This window comes from Myotis lucifugus, unplaced genomic scaffold (genome assembly GCF_000147115.1).
Source record: "Myotis lucifugus unplaced genomic scaffold, Myoluc2.0 scaffold_617, whole genome shotgun sequence".
Taxonomy (NCBI): Eukaryota; Metazoa; Chordata; class Mammalia; order Chiroptera; family Vespertilionidae; genus Myotis; species Myotis lucifugus.
The window spans coordinates 237,241-250,697 of NW_005871665.1; the positions used below are offsets into that span (position 1 = coordinate 237,241).

The 13,457-nt window shown below is 50.8% G+C and overlaps 1 protein-coding gene across 1 annotated transcript in view; it reads right to left on the minus strand.

Annotated features, from left to right (window-relative positions):
- OSBP2 (oxysterol binding protein 2) overlaps positions 1 to 13,457 on the minus strand; it is a 56,361-nt gene that overhangs the window by 41,836 nt on the left and 1,068 nt on the right. The window contains exons 2-4 of the mRNA XM_023746020.1: positions 13,291 to 13,429; positions 12,960 to 13,238; positions 6,093 to 6,301 (exon numbers count right to left, since the gene is read on the minus strand). Coding sequence (XP_023601788.1) covers positions 6,093 to 6,301; positions 12,960 to 13,238; positions 13,291 to 13,429 — 627 coding nt within the window. The remainder of the gene's footprint in view (positions 1 to 6,092; positions 6,302 to 12,959; positions 13,239 to 13,290; positions 13,430 to 13,457) is intronic.

Below are 13,457 nucleotides of genomic sequence, written 5' to 3' on the forward strand. Positions count from 1 at the left end.
CCCCAGTGGGGGGTGTGCAGGAGGCAGCTGGTCGATGTTTCTCTCTCGTCGATGTTTCTGGCTCTCTGTCTCTCTCCCTTCCTCTCTGTGAAGGGAATCGATAAAATATATTGAAAAAAAAACAAAAAACTATTTTACTGCAAAGGCTCCTGAAATCCCTACTGGCCTGGCCCCAGCCCTGGGAGATGACTGTGACCTGCTGTCTTGAGCACTGACCTCGCTAAGGCACTCTGCCGTTCCATGGTTTGTCTTCTCTATCCATAAAGCAGAATTAATTAAGACCGGCAATGCATTTCATAAGACTGTGGCGTAGATGAGGTAAAGAGACAGGACTGATTACATCTAGAACAACAGATATGAGCTCTTGCAACCTGGAAAAGGGCAGTGTTTGCATCAGGAATTACCTTGGCCTTGACTAGCAAAATCCTCCCAAGCAACGAAACTTAAAAACGGATTAAACAGACCCCATCCTCCTTGGCTCCAGACAGCCATGTGACACAAGAAGGCAAACACAGAGACAATGGGAGAACAGGCCTTAACTAATCTTACATTGTTGATCCAAGATTTTATCAGCCTTGAAATGACCCCTAACCACATTTGCCAGTGTATTCTCAGCAAGTTATATCTCAAACAAAAACATTTTAACCTTTGGGGTTGCTCTCTGCATTTTGCTTAGTCTTGGAGTCTTGCTGAAATATTGCCTGAAAGCTATGGGCACACAGGTTATGAGAGCAAGGAGCAGAACATGTTTGGAACACACACACACACACACACACCTCCAAATCCAACACCCAAACTGAGATCTCCTTGAATTCTCAAGACAAACATTGAGCCTCTGGCTTTGTCCTCTTTCCCATCAAGGATCACGTGTGTGTGTGTGGAGACTAGACAAGCAACCAAAACCACTACAAAGTGGGTGGTGCGGTTTCAAGTTGACAATCTTTTCTTTCTCTCTGTCTCCCTAAAAAGGGGGTCAACAGTAGTGCCAGGTATTTCCGTGGGGCTACATATCCAAAGGCTTTCCTGAGCCCCAGAATGCCTGGTCCCACAATTTCACGGTGGGAGTGGGGCCCGGAGGGAATGGCTGGGATCATGGCCATGTCTTCATTTCTTTTAAATTCCCTTGAATGTCACCATAATGTTTTTAATGGGATAGAAAATCAAGTTTGAGTGAATAGCAGAGGATGGTTTTTCTCACCAGTTCCCGCCCCCTCTCTTCCAAAAGACAGAATATCCATTTCCTCCACCACTTCCCCCGCCTCCAGCCCGACGCACACATCTGCAAGCCAGCCCGCGGGGCTCCACTAATTGGGCTTTCTATCCACCTGCTCTCCGGGCGGCTGCCATCACTCTCCAGGCAGCTAGCTCCGTGCCCCCCCTCAGCTGAAGGCCCTGCGGGCTGTCACTGTGGGCACTGCCGCATTTTTCTCTTGCACCAGTTATCAATGGCCTTGCGCTGTGATAGCGTCTGGGAGACCCTGAGCGCCCAGTGTGATAAGCGTTTATGTAGCAATGGAACAGTCGTGGCGTATTTACATGAGCTACGGCAAAGGAATTTCCAGGGAGTACCTTCCCTTAACCTAGCCACGCATTTCTGCTAACGGGGAGTATAAACTGGAACAACCTTTGTGGTGGGTAACTTGGCAACATATCAAAATGGGAAGCACGCACTTGACTCAGTAATCCCTTTTCTACGAATTTACCCTTAGGAAATCCTCATCCTAGTGCAAAAAACCCCCACAAAACTCGGCGAGCAGAGAAATGCAGTCCCAGTGCCTCTTCTGATAACAAGGAATCGCTGCGCACAACCTAAATAGTTTAAAAGTGTTTCATTAGCCCTGGCCAGGGCGCTCAGTCGGTTAGAGCACTGTCCTGAGATGCCAAGGTTGCAGGCCCCCCACCGATAGGAAAGTATAAACCTAGATCGAAATGCATCTGCGTACAGAAAGCATGACAAGGCAGTGAGCTACAGGGTTAGCAGATTAGAGAAGTTTCTCCCTTTCATGTATTTTTCAGGATGGTTGCACCTTTCTTTTTCTCTGTGAGTGTTTTTTACAAAACAAAGTGTTTTGTTTTTTTCCTGAAAAGGCAGGAATGTTCAGGAACACCCTTTTCACTCCTAGCATTCTGACTGAATGGCCTTGGATAAGGGCACATCCCTAACTAAAGCCACTGGGCTACTTGGCATCTGGCACTCGGCCGCCCTCACGCCACCATGCAAGTGACACTCAGCAGCTGCCAGTGGGGGAAGGGGTGAGAGCCAGCCTTCCAGTTCCAGAGCCCGGCCTTCCCCTGACCTTCCCAAGTGCATCTCCAAACCACAGCTCTCACTGGCAGAGGGAGATGCAGGAGGTGCCAGGGGGGTGTCCCTGCTCCACTTGCCTTGGGCTTAGGTCACACGTTCTGACCTGACCGGGACCCTCTGCCTCTGGAGTGAGTGACACAGGGAGCGACAGCCTCCCCTACATCACAGCCTGGAGCTCATGCTTGCAGATCCACACACAGGTTAACACCTAAATGGCAACAAGGCATAAGCCTTTCGCATCTGTTAATTACGAAGGAAAGTGCTATTATGCCCTTTAGCTACCAAGGAAGCAATTAGTCATCAAGGTGATTGCCCTGGCAGGAAAATTATACTTAACCCGCCTTAATGGTAAGGATGTATCACATGCAGACTGAACCTTTGTCCACCTTTTCTTTTCTTTTTTTAAATATATTTTATTGATTTTTTTACAGAGAGGAAGGGCGGGGGATAGAGAGTTAGAAACATCAATGAGAGAGAAACATCAATCAGCTGCCTCCTGCACACCCCCTACTGGGGATATGCCTGCAACCAAGGTACATGCCCTTGACTGGAATCAAACCTGGGACCCTTCAGTCCGCAGGCCAACGCTCTATCCACTGAGCCAAACCACTTAGGGCTGTCCACTTTTTCTTGTCAAATGAGTCTGACCTATTGATCCTACTAATCCTCTAATGAAGGACAATCCCCCCAATAAAAAAAAAAACATTTCAGAATGCCTGTTTTTCCACTGAAATAGAATACCCGCTTTGAGCTGCTGACCCGTCCATGAGCAATGGCTGTCCTTCTGGGCACCATTAAGTGTCCAGCCCGGGGCACCAGAAGCCAGTCCCTTTGCTCAGCTACACCCTTTACCGCTCTCTGTTTCATTGGCCGATAATTCACACCCATGTTCCCCCTCTCCGTTCAGGTGAGGACCATGAGTAGCTGTCAATAGTGGAGGGTACAGCACTCCCAGTACAGATACAATCCCTCTTCTTAGGAAGAAAAATGGCTGCACCTCCCCCCGGAAGATAGGGGCCAAGATCTGGGTGCAAGAGCACCTGGTGAACACCCTACCCGTCCCTTCTGTCTCCCTGGCTCCAGTGCATTTTAAAAGTATGTGACAGTAAAACAAACTCCATTATTCCACGGAAAGTATGGAATTTGAACATGGGGGAACCAAGCCAGCTGCGGCAGGCAACCCAGGGAGTCTGAGCAGACCATGTTTCTTCAAATGAGATCCACGGGGGGGTTGGGGGGGGGGGGCTGTCATGAGGCCTGAATGGAATGCTTATTAAAAATGCAGGTTGCTGCCCTGGCCGGTGTTGCTTAGTGGTTAGAGCGTTGACCTTCGAACCCAAGGGCTGTGGGTTCAATTCCTGGTCAAAGGCAAGTATTTGGGTTGCAGGTTCCCTCCCCACCCCCGGTCAGGGTGTGTGCGGGAGGCAACCAGTTGATGTGGCTCTCACAGCAAAGTTTCTCTCTCTCCCCCTCCTTCCCTGCCTTCCACTCTCTCTGAAAAAGCAATGGAAGAAATATCCTCAGGTGAGGATTAGCAAACAAATAATAAAAATGGGGGTTCCTGACCATCAGATCAGAATCTTGGGGATCTGCTCCTAAGAATTTGAACGTGCTCACCCCAGGGGACTTCATGCCGCCGAAGTCAGAGAAAAGCCATTGTGTCGTTTAATCCGTGCCAGTCAATATTTTGCTAACTTAATGAGCTCACAAGAGACCTCATTACACCTTCTGACAAGCTGAGCAGATGGGGCTGCTCCTTGCGAGGGGTCTGGGAGGTAACAGTGTGCATGTGGCTGGGTTTTCCTTTGGTCCTGAGGTTATGTACTCGTGTCCCTACCCAGAGAGTAAGGACGAAGGAGGTGCCACAGAAGAACCCACCATGGCTGAGTGCTTGCAGGCATTTCCCAAGCGCTAGGGAGCAGCTCCCCCCAACAAGCAAGAAACCCTGCGTTTCAGGAAGCCATTCCTTCAAAAGGGAAGAGAGGCCTGTTGAGTGGGCCAAGGAGACCCCACCATTTCTCTAGGCCACGCGCATCAAAAGCAGCAGGCTCGCCAGGAGCGGTTTACAGAGCCAGGGCAACGCCACACGCCCAGGAATTAATTTCCACGTTGGGGGGCCACGACCAAAAGCGGCAGGAGGAAAGCCGTCAAAGTCCTACCTTTCAGAGGATTTCCATTTTAGAGCGACGGGATGGCAGGCTGCCCAGGTGTTCTTTAGGGTCAGCCCCCAGGGCCGCCAGTCACCCAAGCTTCCCTCAGCCCCGCGCAGATGTGAGCCTTGGGTTGCTCTAAGGACAGAATCTTGGCTGTCTGGGGTCATTCCAAGCGCTGGGCTGTGATATCAGAATAGGGCTATGACATCAGTGGGGGGGGGGGGGGGGGCAGGCCAGCCTGGGGAGCAGGGCAGGAGAGAAGGAGCTCTCAGGGGCTGGATTAGCCCCCCTCGAAGTAAGGCCCAAGACATAGGGGTGGCCAGCTCTGTATTCCATTCTTACAACCCCCAGCACGCCCTGGGAAGCTAACCTGGAGATCTGAAAATGATTCTCAAGTACCAAGAGGCAAGCCAGATGACCTGCTGGTGCGTAGACATGATTCAGGAGCAGAGAGAGCAAATGAACTATCCTCTAGCGCCCCCCTGTGGCAATAGAAGGGATACTCTATTTTCTGACTGGGAAGTTCAAATTTGGGCCCCGCCAAATGCAGGGACATAAAATGCAGGTCGCCCTTTTCATCTGAATTTCAGAAGCACTATAAATAAATTGTAGTATAAGTATGTCCTGACTATTACATGGGACACATTTATACAGAAACATTACTTGTTGTGTATCTGAAGTTCAAATTAAACGGGGTGACCTGTATTTTTGTTTGCTAAATCTGGCAATCACACCCAGGGAGACTTTTTTTCTTAAATGCAGGTGACCGCCCCCCCCCCCCCCCCCATGCTGCTCTCATTCATTCAGCTTTACCAGGGCAAGGGAAGCTGGGAACCTGCGTTATTTTTAAGCTACCATGGTGACTATTATTAATAACTACAGCTAGCTTTTTGAGCAATTGCCAAGCCATGTGCTAAGTTCTTTTTATGCATTTCTAGGTTAATCCTCTACGAGGTGGTTCCATTATTAAGCCTATTTATAGAGAAATGAGGCAAAAGACAGCGAGCAATTTGCCCAAGGTCACACAGACAGGAGGATTGAACCCAGGCTCCCGCCGACCTAGAAATCTTTGAATCGGAAGGATGCTAGGAGGTCCATAATCAAAGCCTCCAATGGACTGACAAGTGGGGAATCTGAGGCTCTGGGAAGGCCTTGCTCGCGCTAACCTCTAGGCTACTGTGCCCAAGGGGCTGAGCCAGGTTGCAGATACAAGCATCTGGCCCAGGCAGGGGGCTGGCTCAGGGAGGGTTTCCAGAATGGCCTCTCCTTGAAGGATAAGCAAACTTAAGGGAAAGCAGGGTATGGGAAGGGGCTGGGTGCTAGGGAAGAGGTTCAGCAGGCACTCTGAAGGGTCTCCTCAAGTCCAGGAACAGATTCTTCCAAAGAAAGGGCACAAGCCCCACCCCCACAAACATTTCCATCCTTGGAACTGCCAGCCACCCCAACAACGTGAGCATCTCACTGCTGAGAGCGCACGGAGCCAAGTGGGCAGGGCGAACGCACACCTCGACCTTCCGGGGTTGGCCTGGAGTCGACTGGGTCTCCTGGTCACCTCCATCCCCCAAGTGCTTTCGATACCCACTCTCTCCAGACCCAGCACGTGGCACGTACACCCACTGCGCCAAGCGCTCTACCTGAATGGCTCCTCATCATGCGGACGGCCTTGGCCTTGGCCAGCTCCAGGGCGGTGATCCACTGCTGCCGCTCCACATCCGAGCTGGCCTTGAGGTGGTAGGTCTTTGCCCCACTGGTCAGCACGATGCTGCAATAATCCTCCCTGTCAAAGTGCGCGGTGGACATGTTGATGGTGCCCCGGCAGGTGTGGGCCATTTCGCCCTCATTTCTGTGGGATGCAAGAGAAGGTACCGGTTGAGGCTCCCCAACTCAACAGCTCCAGACAAAAGAACGCCTCAGGGCAAAAATCCTCAGATACTCAGACCCTTGAAGCCGGGAGAGGCCCTGGAGTCAGAGCTGGGAGGTGAAGCTTATGGGGACTGATTGCTAGAGGCTTGATTGAAGCCCTAGCTCATTGCAGGGGAATCCAGGCAGGCCCATGCTGAGATGACCTGAAATGAAGGCTGCCCTGTCGGGCGTCTGCAGCAATGAGAAGGGGTTCTCCTGGGGGGTGGGGGGTGGCAGATGCAGAGATCTGCATCTGCAGAGAGGAGAATGAAAGGCATGTGGTTTGCAGAGGGAAACAGGTGAGCAGAAGGACCAAGGCCGGGGGAGGGGAGAGACAGGGTAAGTAAGAGGGGCCTGACTGGGAAGGGCTGAGGATGGTGAACCCAGGGAAGCCACACACTGCATTTTAGGAAGACGGCACCTACTGCTGCTTCGAAGGACAACACTCTCTGGCAGCCCCCACGCAGGCTCAGGAATGCCATCTGCCTTCTTCTGGGTTTAGGCAATGGCCCAGCAATGCCGACCACATGGTGTGAGTCAAGACTGTGAAATCGGTATTCAGCGCACAGGGCTGTGGCTGAGCGTGTGATGAGGTGTCAAGAGGAGAGAAGCTAAGTGATCCCAACTCTGAGCCCTCATAAAGATGGAAACAGACGCGGGAAAGAGCGCACTTGAAAGAGGAAAGCATACAGCACCCCGCGTGACCCCAACACTCACTGGCAGTTGGCTTCGTGGGTACGATTAAGGCCACATCCCTGTGTGGCGACACCTGCTGCTAGTGTGTGATTCACCACCCACCAAGCTGCCAACTTCCATTTTGTTCTGAGCGTTTTCTACCATCTCCTCCTCCCCACATGTCAGAACCTGTAGTTGTCCAGGAAACAGGCCCATTTCCTCCATTTCCCCTGGAACTAACAGATATTGATCTTGGTTTGAGGAACCTCACACCCTTTTCACCGGCCTGTCTTTCTTTATTGGCCTCGTTTGCCAGCGACATCCTTGAAGACTAACGGAGGCTTGAATCCCCAGCCCGGGAACTCCCTCACAGCACTGAGCCTGAACCTGCTGGCCTCTTACTGAATGGCCAGGATAGATGCAGGCTTTCCTCCTCCTTCTCCTCCAGGCAGTGGTTTGGTGATGGTGTGCATGTCTGTCTCCCACACTGCCTTGTACATTGTTGGTCCTCGATAAAGGACTCAGCCAAAGCTGGAGTATTCTCATCATGTTCCAGGCTGTTCATCAGGCCTCCATCTTGGATTAACAGACGCTCCCTACCAGTAAAGAAGGTGCAAGGGTCAGGAGGAGCTGGAGAACTCACACCAGGCATTCCATCCCAGTCACAAGAGTACTTGCAGACGGAGCAGGTCCATGTGGCAAGTGCACCCGTCATATGCAAAAACCGAGCCACCAAAAGCCTGGGGGAAGGTATAGATCCGAAAAGCATCTCTGAAGCAATAAAGGGCCAACTATGTGCCCGCAGAGAAGGCCCTCAGCACGCAAGCAGCAGGCCCTGGAGTGTTAGACACCCCGCAAGGCTGGCATGTGCTTCCTCTGATAGGAAACCAGAAGGCAAGCTGCTACTGCAAACCAGGTGTAAGCACTCGCTCTCCCCGAACCACAGTGAAGGTCAGCCCTTCGCCCTGACATCACTGAAATCTGCAAGGGGGAAGTAGGTCAGACTGTGCAGAAAAGAATTCACGTAGCAGGCCTGAGATGGCGCATCCTTTGGCAGGCCTGTGGCCAAGGCTGGCCCTTGGCCGGAGTCTGGGTTTGGGGAGCACCCCCGTTCCCTCACTGGTAAGGGGGGCTGACGATACCTAAACTGCTAGTACAATGTGGTCCATGCCGAACACCTGCTTTCCTTCTGGGAGTCTGAACTTTGGCAGCCAGAGGGCGCCCACGTGCCCAGCCCCCAGTGAAAACCCTGGGCACTGAGTCTCTAATGATCATCTCACATGTGTTGTCACAACTTGTTGCCGGAAGAATTAGTGTGTCCCGTGTGACTACACTGGCAAAGGAGCCTTGAAAGCCAACGCCTGGTTTCCCAGAATTCACCCCAGGCCTCACTTCCCTTTGCTAGTTGTGCTTTGCTGTCATCAAGCACAGCTGTGAGCACAGGTTGATGAGCGAGTCCCGGAGTCCACGTGGTCATGGAACCTGGGTTAGTCTTAGAGACTAACAGGACCCCAGCGAGGAGTCTCACATGTGTTGTGGGTGGACCTTGGCACAGGCTGGGTCAGGGGGCTGTTGGAGTCCTGGTGCTGCCATGAGCTCCGATTCCTCCCTCCACGAAACAGGGAAATAAGAGCCTGCGCTCCTCACCAAGACTTCAGACTGGAAATCACTCTGACACGCGGACAACCCACAGGCGTGAGGGCCTGTTAGCCGACTGGCTGTCACACAGGGTGGAGGCCTCGCCTCTGACCTATGGCCTTCCCACAGGGTCCTGAACGTTTAACATGTGCAAGGAAACCATCGGGCACACAGGAAACCAGTTTAAAGAGCTATGTGATTGTGAGAAGCCCTTTTAAAAGCTTGACCTTTGCTCCTCATTCCTCCAGCCACTGCCACACTTTACCAAGTGGCATCACTGTGGGTAGACACAGACAACATGCACAGGCTCCTGCAATCCTACGTAAAAGCAAACGAGGACCACAGATATAGGTTATTGCTTCATAGAGGAGACACATTCCAGTCTGTCAACAGAAAGTATCCAGATGAGCGGAGTTTCATAGCTGTCACTTTTCAGGTTCTCCTGGCTTAAGCCAGCAACGTCCCATTTATCTTCCTCATCTATTCCAGCAAACAAGTTCTGGTCACTGAAAACAAATTAAGAGCCCTGGCTGGTTTGGCTCAGTGGATAGAGTTTTGGACTGCGGACTGAGGGGTCCCGGGTTCGATTCAGGTCAAGGGCAGGTGCCTGGGTTGTGGGCTCGATCCCCAGTTGGGGGCGTGCGGGAGGCAGCCTGTCAGTGATTCTCTCTCATCATTGATGTTTCTATCTCTCCTTTCCTCTCTGAAATCAATAAAAATATATTTTTTTTAAAAAGAAAACAAATTAAAAATCAAGGTTGCACTAACATACGTGGCTTTCTGAAATCCCACAGAACCACAGGTAGCTCTCTTTCACTCACCCACTCACCCATTCAGATGAACCACGCTACTGAGGGCTCATCAGTGGCAAAGTACCATGCTGGGCTCTATGCGGAACACAAAGGTGCCACCGAACGTGGCCATGGTGTCCCTTTAACACGAAGCTGTCTGCAGAGATGGCCACATAAGCTCCCTGTAAACTCCCATGATCCTTGGATCAGTCAGGAGCCACTGTGGGTATTTCAAAGGGGAGAAACCCAAGCCAAGGAGCTAAGACGGGGCATGGACCATTGAAAGAGCATCCCGGAGAAGACGAGGCAATTCCAGGCCCCACGTGGGGGATGCACTGCCCAGGGCAGGAGCTGGAAGCCGGGACGCCAGTTAAGCACAAGGCAGACCTGAACCACGGAGGTGGCATGAGGAATGGAGAAGAGAGGCCAGAGGAGAGAGATGGGCAGGGTGTGGCAATTCCATCTGATGTGGGATGAGGGAGGGAGGGAGGTGGCAGCAAGCATGACTCAGAGGTTTGCAGCTATTCAGAGAAAGAGAGGAGTTAGGAGGAGGAGCAGGTTTTGTGGGAAAAATTAGTTGGTGTCACTAGGCCTCGCTAAGAGCATTGTTGTGCATCGTGCTCATGCTGCTAGTCCACTTGTGCCCTCTTTGCAACACGCTTGTGCTATAAGCGAAGAAAATATACTTCAAACACATGTTTACGTCACCAACCTGGGTGCTCCTTTTCAGCTTCCTAACAGTCTCACAGCGTAAAACACTGAAAGGTATTTCAAATTAAAGCAGAATCCAATCTAATGAGGCCACTCTCTAGGGTGGAGACCCCAATAGCTTCATCTTTGGACTGGCACTTCCTAACTTCACGTTTTCAGGGACACTTTGCAGCTGGATAGTCCTTTCCATCTCCTTGCTTCAAGGGTCACCTGAACTGGCATTAAAAACACGATTTCCTGGCCCACAGTCTCCATGAGTTTGCCTTTGAGAGCAGGTCTCACTAGAGCAGTGGTTCTCAACCTTGGCTGCACATTAGAATCACCTGGGAATCTTTTTAAAATCCTGATTTCTGGGCCTCATCTCCGGAAATTCTGTTTCTTTGTTATGGGGTGGGGCCACAACATTAGCAACAAAGAAACAGAATTTCCGGAGGATGAGGCCCAGACATCAGGATTTTAAAAAGATTCCCAGGTGATTCTAATGTGCAGCCAAGGTTGAGAACCACTGCACTAGAGGAATGAGTACCTTATCCGTCCTACAGGCACAGAGGTCTTGGACTGCCATCTTCTGTTACCAGGCCAACACCCCAAAAAGGTCCCAGTCCACCAGATGTCCAGTGGTCTTCTTTAGCCAGAGGACTTCCAAAATTTACTTTCGCTTGGACCTTAATAGACACTTTCTTATAGACACTAATTTCTTTGAGGCCTTCCTTGCTATCTGGCTTAGCCATTCCTACCCATAGATCAGTCTGAACAATAAATTAATTACAACAAATTTTTCTGTTTGCAATTGTTTCCTGGTAAACAAATGTCATTTATAATAATCAACAAATAGGCAACTGGTAAACAACAAAACAGAATTTGGCCTAACTGAATCAATGTTGTCATTAATATGGATAAAGCTTATGTTTGGCACACGCTCTCCATAATGACTTGCTAAAGCCAATACTTTTGAAATTTTCACAACATTTATTATTTTTCCCCCTAATTTCATGTAATTACATGTTCCCTATGAGGTAAGAACTGGGGATGAATTTTTTATGGGAACTACCAACCAAAATAAAGGAAAGCAAACTGAGCACAAAACCATATTCTCCTTGTTGGTATCCAAATAGACGTGATTGAAAATGTCAAGCAATGGAGTAAGAACCTCATCTCCTGAGTTTATTTATGTTCCTACGACATTGTTGAGAAGAAGTAAAAACCTGCTAACAATTATCCATGCTTCCCAGAAATTCTTTCTATATGTGACAATATTTAAAAAAAGCATCTTTTTTTCCTGATAATATAGACGTTACTAAGCCCAGCTGTTTAGCATTATGTACTTTTCCCCTCAGAATGAGCTTAAGTGATCAAATGTGCTTCTCAAGCAAAATCCAGGGCAGAAGTGCCCGAGGAAGCCACACAATGGAGAAAGTCTAATCCAAACCCCCAATTATTTTCTATTAAGAGAAAAAGAATGCAGATTGAAATGCAGGTCAAGACTGTCAGACGCCACAGTAAACCCAGTTGATTGGCAAAGTCAACGCTGACACTATCAAGTTTTGCAAAGGACATAGACCCACAAGACCTCTTATTAATTGCAGGTGGGCGTGTAAATCGGTACAAGTGCTTTGGAAAAGTTTGGCATTGGGTAAGGCGAACGTTCATTGTCTACATCCCAGTGATTTCGCCCAAGAGAAATCCCCGCACACGTCCAAGAAAGTTCGTATCACCCATCCAGAGGAAAATGCGCAAATAAGAAGTGGTACACTCACATTCTGGACTGTTATAAATAAGTTCCCAAAATCATATGCTGTGAAATACCCTTTTAAAAATAAAGTTAAAGATGGTTGAAATAAAACTAAATAAAAAAGGAAAGAAAGGAGATAGTGACTAGGATTTGGGAAGGTGGTTATACTGGAGGGGGGCAGGCTGGTAGACTGGATGGGGAGGGAGCACAAGAAATATATATTCACATTTTCTCCAAACATTAGGCTTCACTTAGTTGTGTTTGTGTGTGTGTGTGTGTTTTTTTAATTAGAGAGTGGTCTTTCCAACAGGGAAAAAAAAGGATCTCTCTTTGCTCAGTTGCCTGACTCCAAGAACACCATGTTCTGTGTGGTGTGTATTAGTACAGCCGACTGGCCGAGGGGCACCAATACACCACATGAGAGGGGAAAATTAGGAACACGTGTCAGCTTTCTCCTTTGCCAGGAATTAAAGAGTGACCCCAGTTTTGGAGAGGGAACCATCACTTAAGTTCAGTGGAGTTCCCAAATTCTCAGGGGCACCGTAGGCCCAACCATCCTCTAGAAACTGTGTTCCAAAAAGGCTGGGCAAGACCATGTAAGTCCTAAGGTAGTGACCTGAAGGAAGACTACCTGGCCGAGTGAACGAGCAAGCAGCAAGGCAGGGCCCTCCCGTTTGCCCTGAAAAGGGAGCAGCGTCACCTGGGAACTGTTAGAAATGCCGGAACTCGGGCTCCTGGGGGCTGACTCTGACTAGCTGTCCCACAACTACCGAGACCAGAAGGGCCCTGCGGCCCTAGGCCACTCCCTCACTCACCCCCTGCTCACACCCTCAACCCACTTGGCTTGCCAGAGGTCATGTCCACAGGGGGCTCCCCTGCCAGAGGTCAGGGCCCCCAATCCTGGGAGGTTAGCTAAAGGCATCACTCCTGCTAGAGCACATGTTCCCACATATCCCCAGGCCAGTGTGGTGCCCTCCAACCCCGATGCCTCCGTCCCCAGGACCCCGCCATCACCACCCTGCAAACGCAGACGCCCCCGTGGCCTGTCCTACCTGTAGTACGACAGCAGGCCGTTGCTGAGCACGAACCAGCGACGCTGGTAGCCCTTCAGGTAGTTGGTCCACTTGAGGAGCCAGCCCTTGAAGCTGTCCAGCGGCAGCAAGGGCAGCAAGGCCTTCGGGGCGGTGGAGGCGGTGCCAGCCCCTGCCAATGGGACCCCATAAGACACCCTCAGCTGTCCGGGTCGTGGAAGAGCTGGGGGCTTTGACGCGGGCTGCGACCCTGACGCGGGTCTGATGGAGGGCACGCTCCCCACCACGGGCCCCGGCGGCCTTCCAGATGAGGCCTTGGGGGGGGTGTCCTTCTCCTACACGTGACCCCAACTCTTTCCGGGGCCCTGACTCGGACCCGGCCCGGCCCGGCTGCAGGTCCGAATCCGGTTTGTACCCGGCCTTCGCGGAAGCGACCTTCTGGGGCTCCCGCTGCGAACCTGGACGCTGGGTTCCGAACTTGGCCCCGGAACCTGTTCCAGACCCGTCTTCCAATTGGGG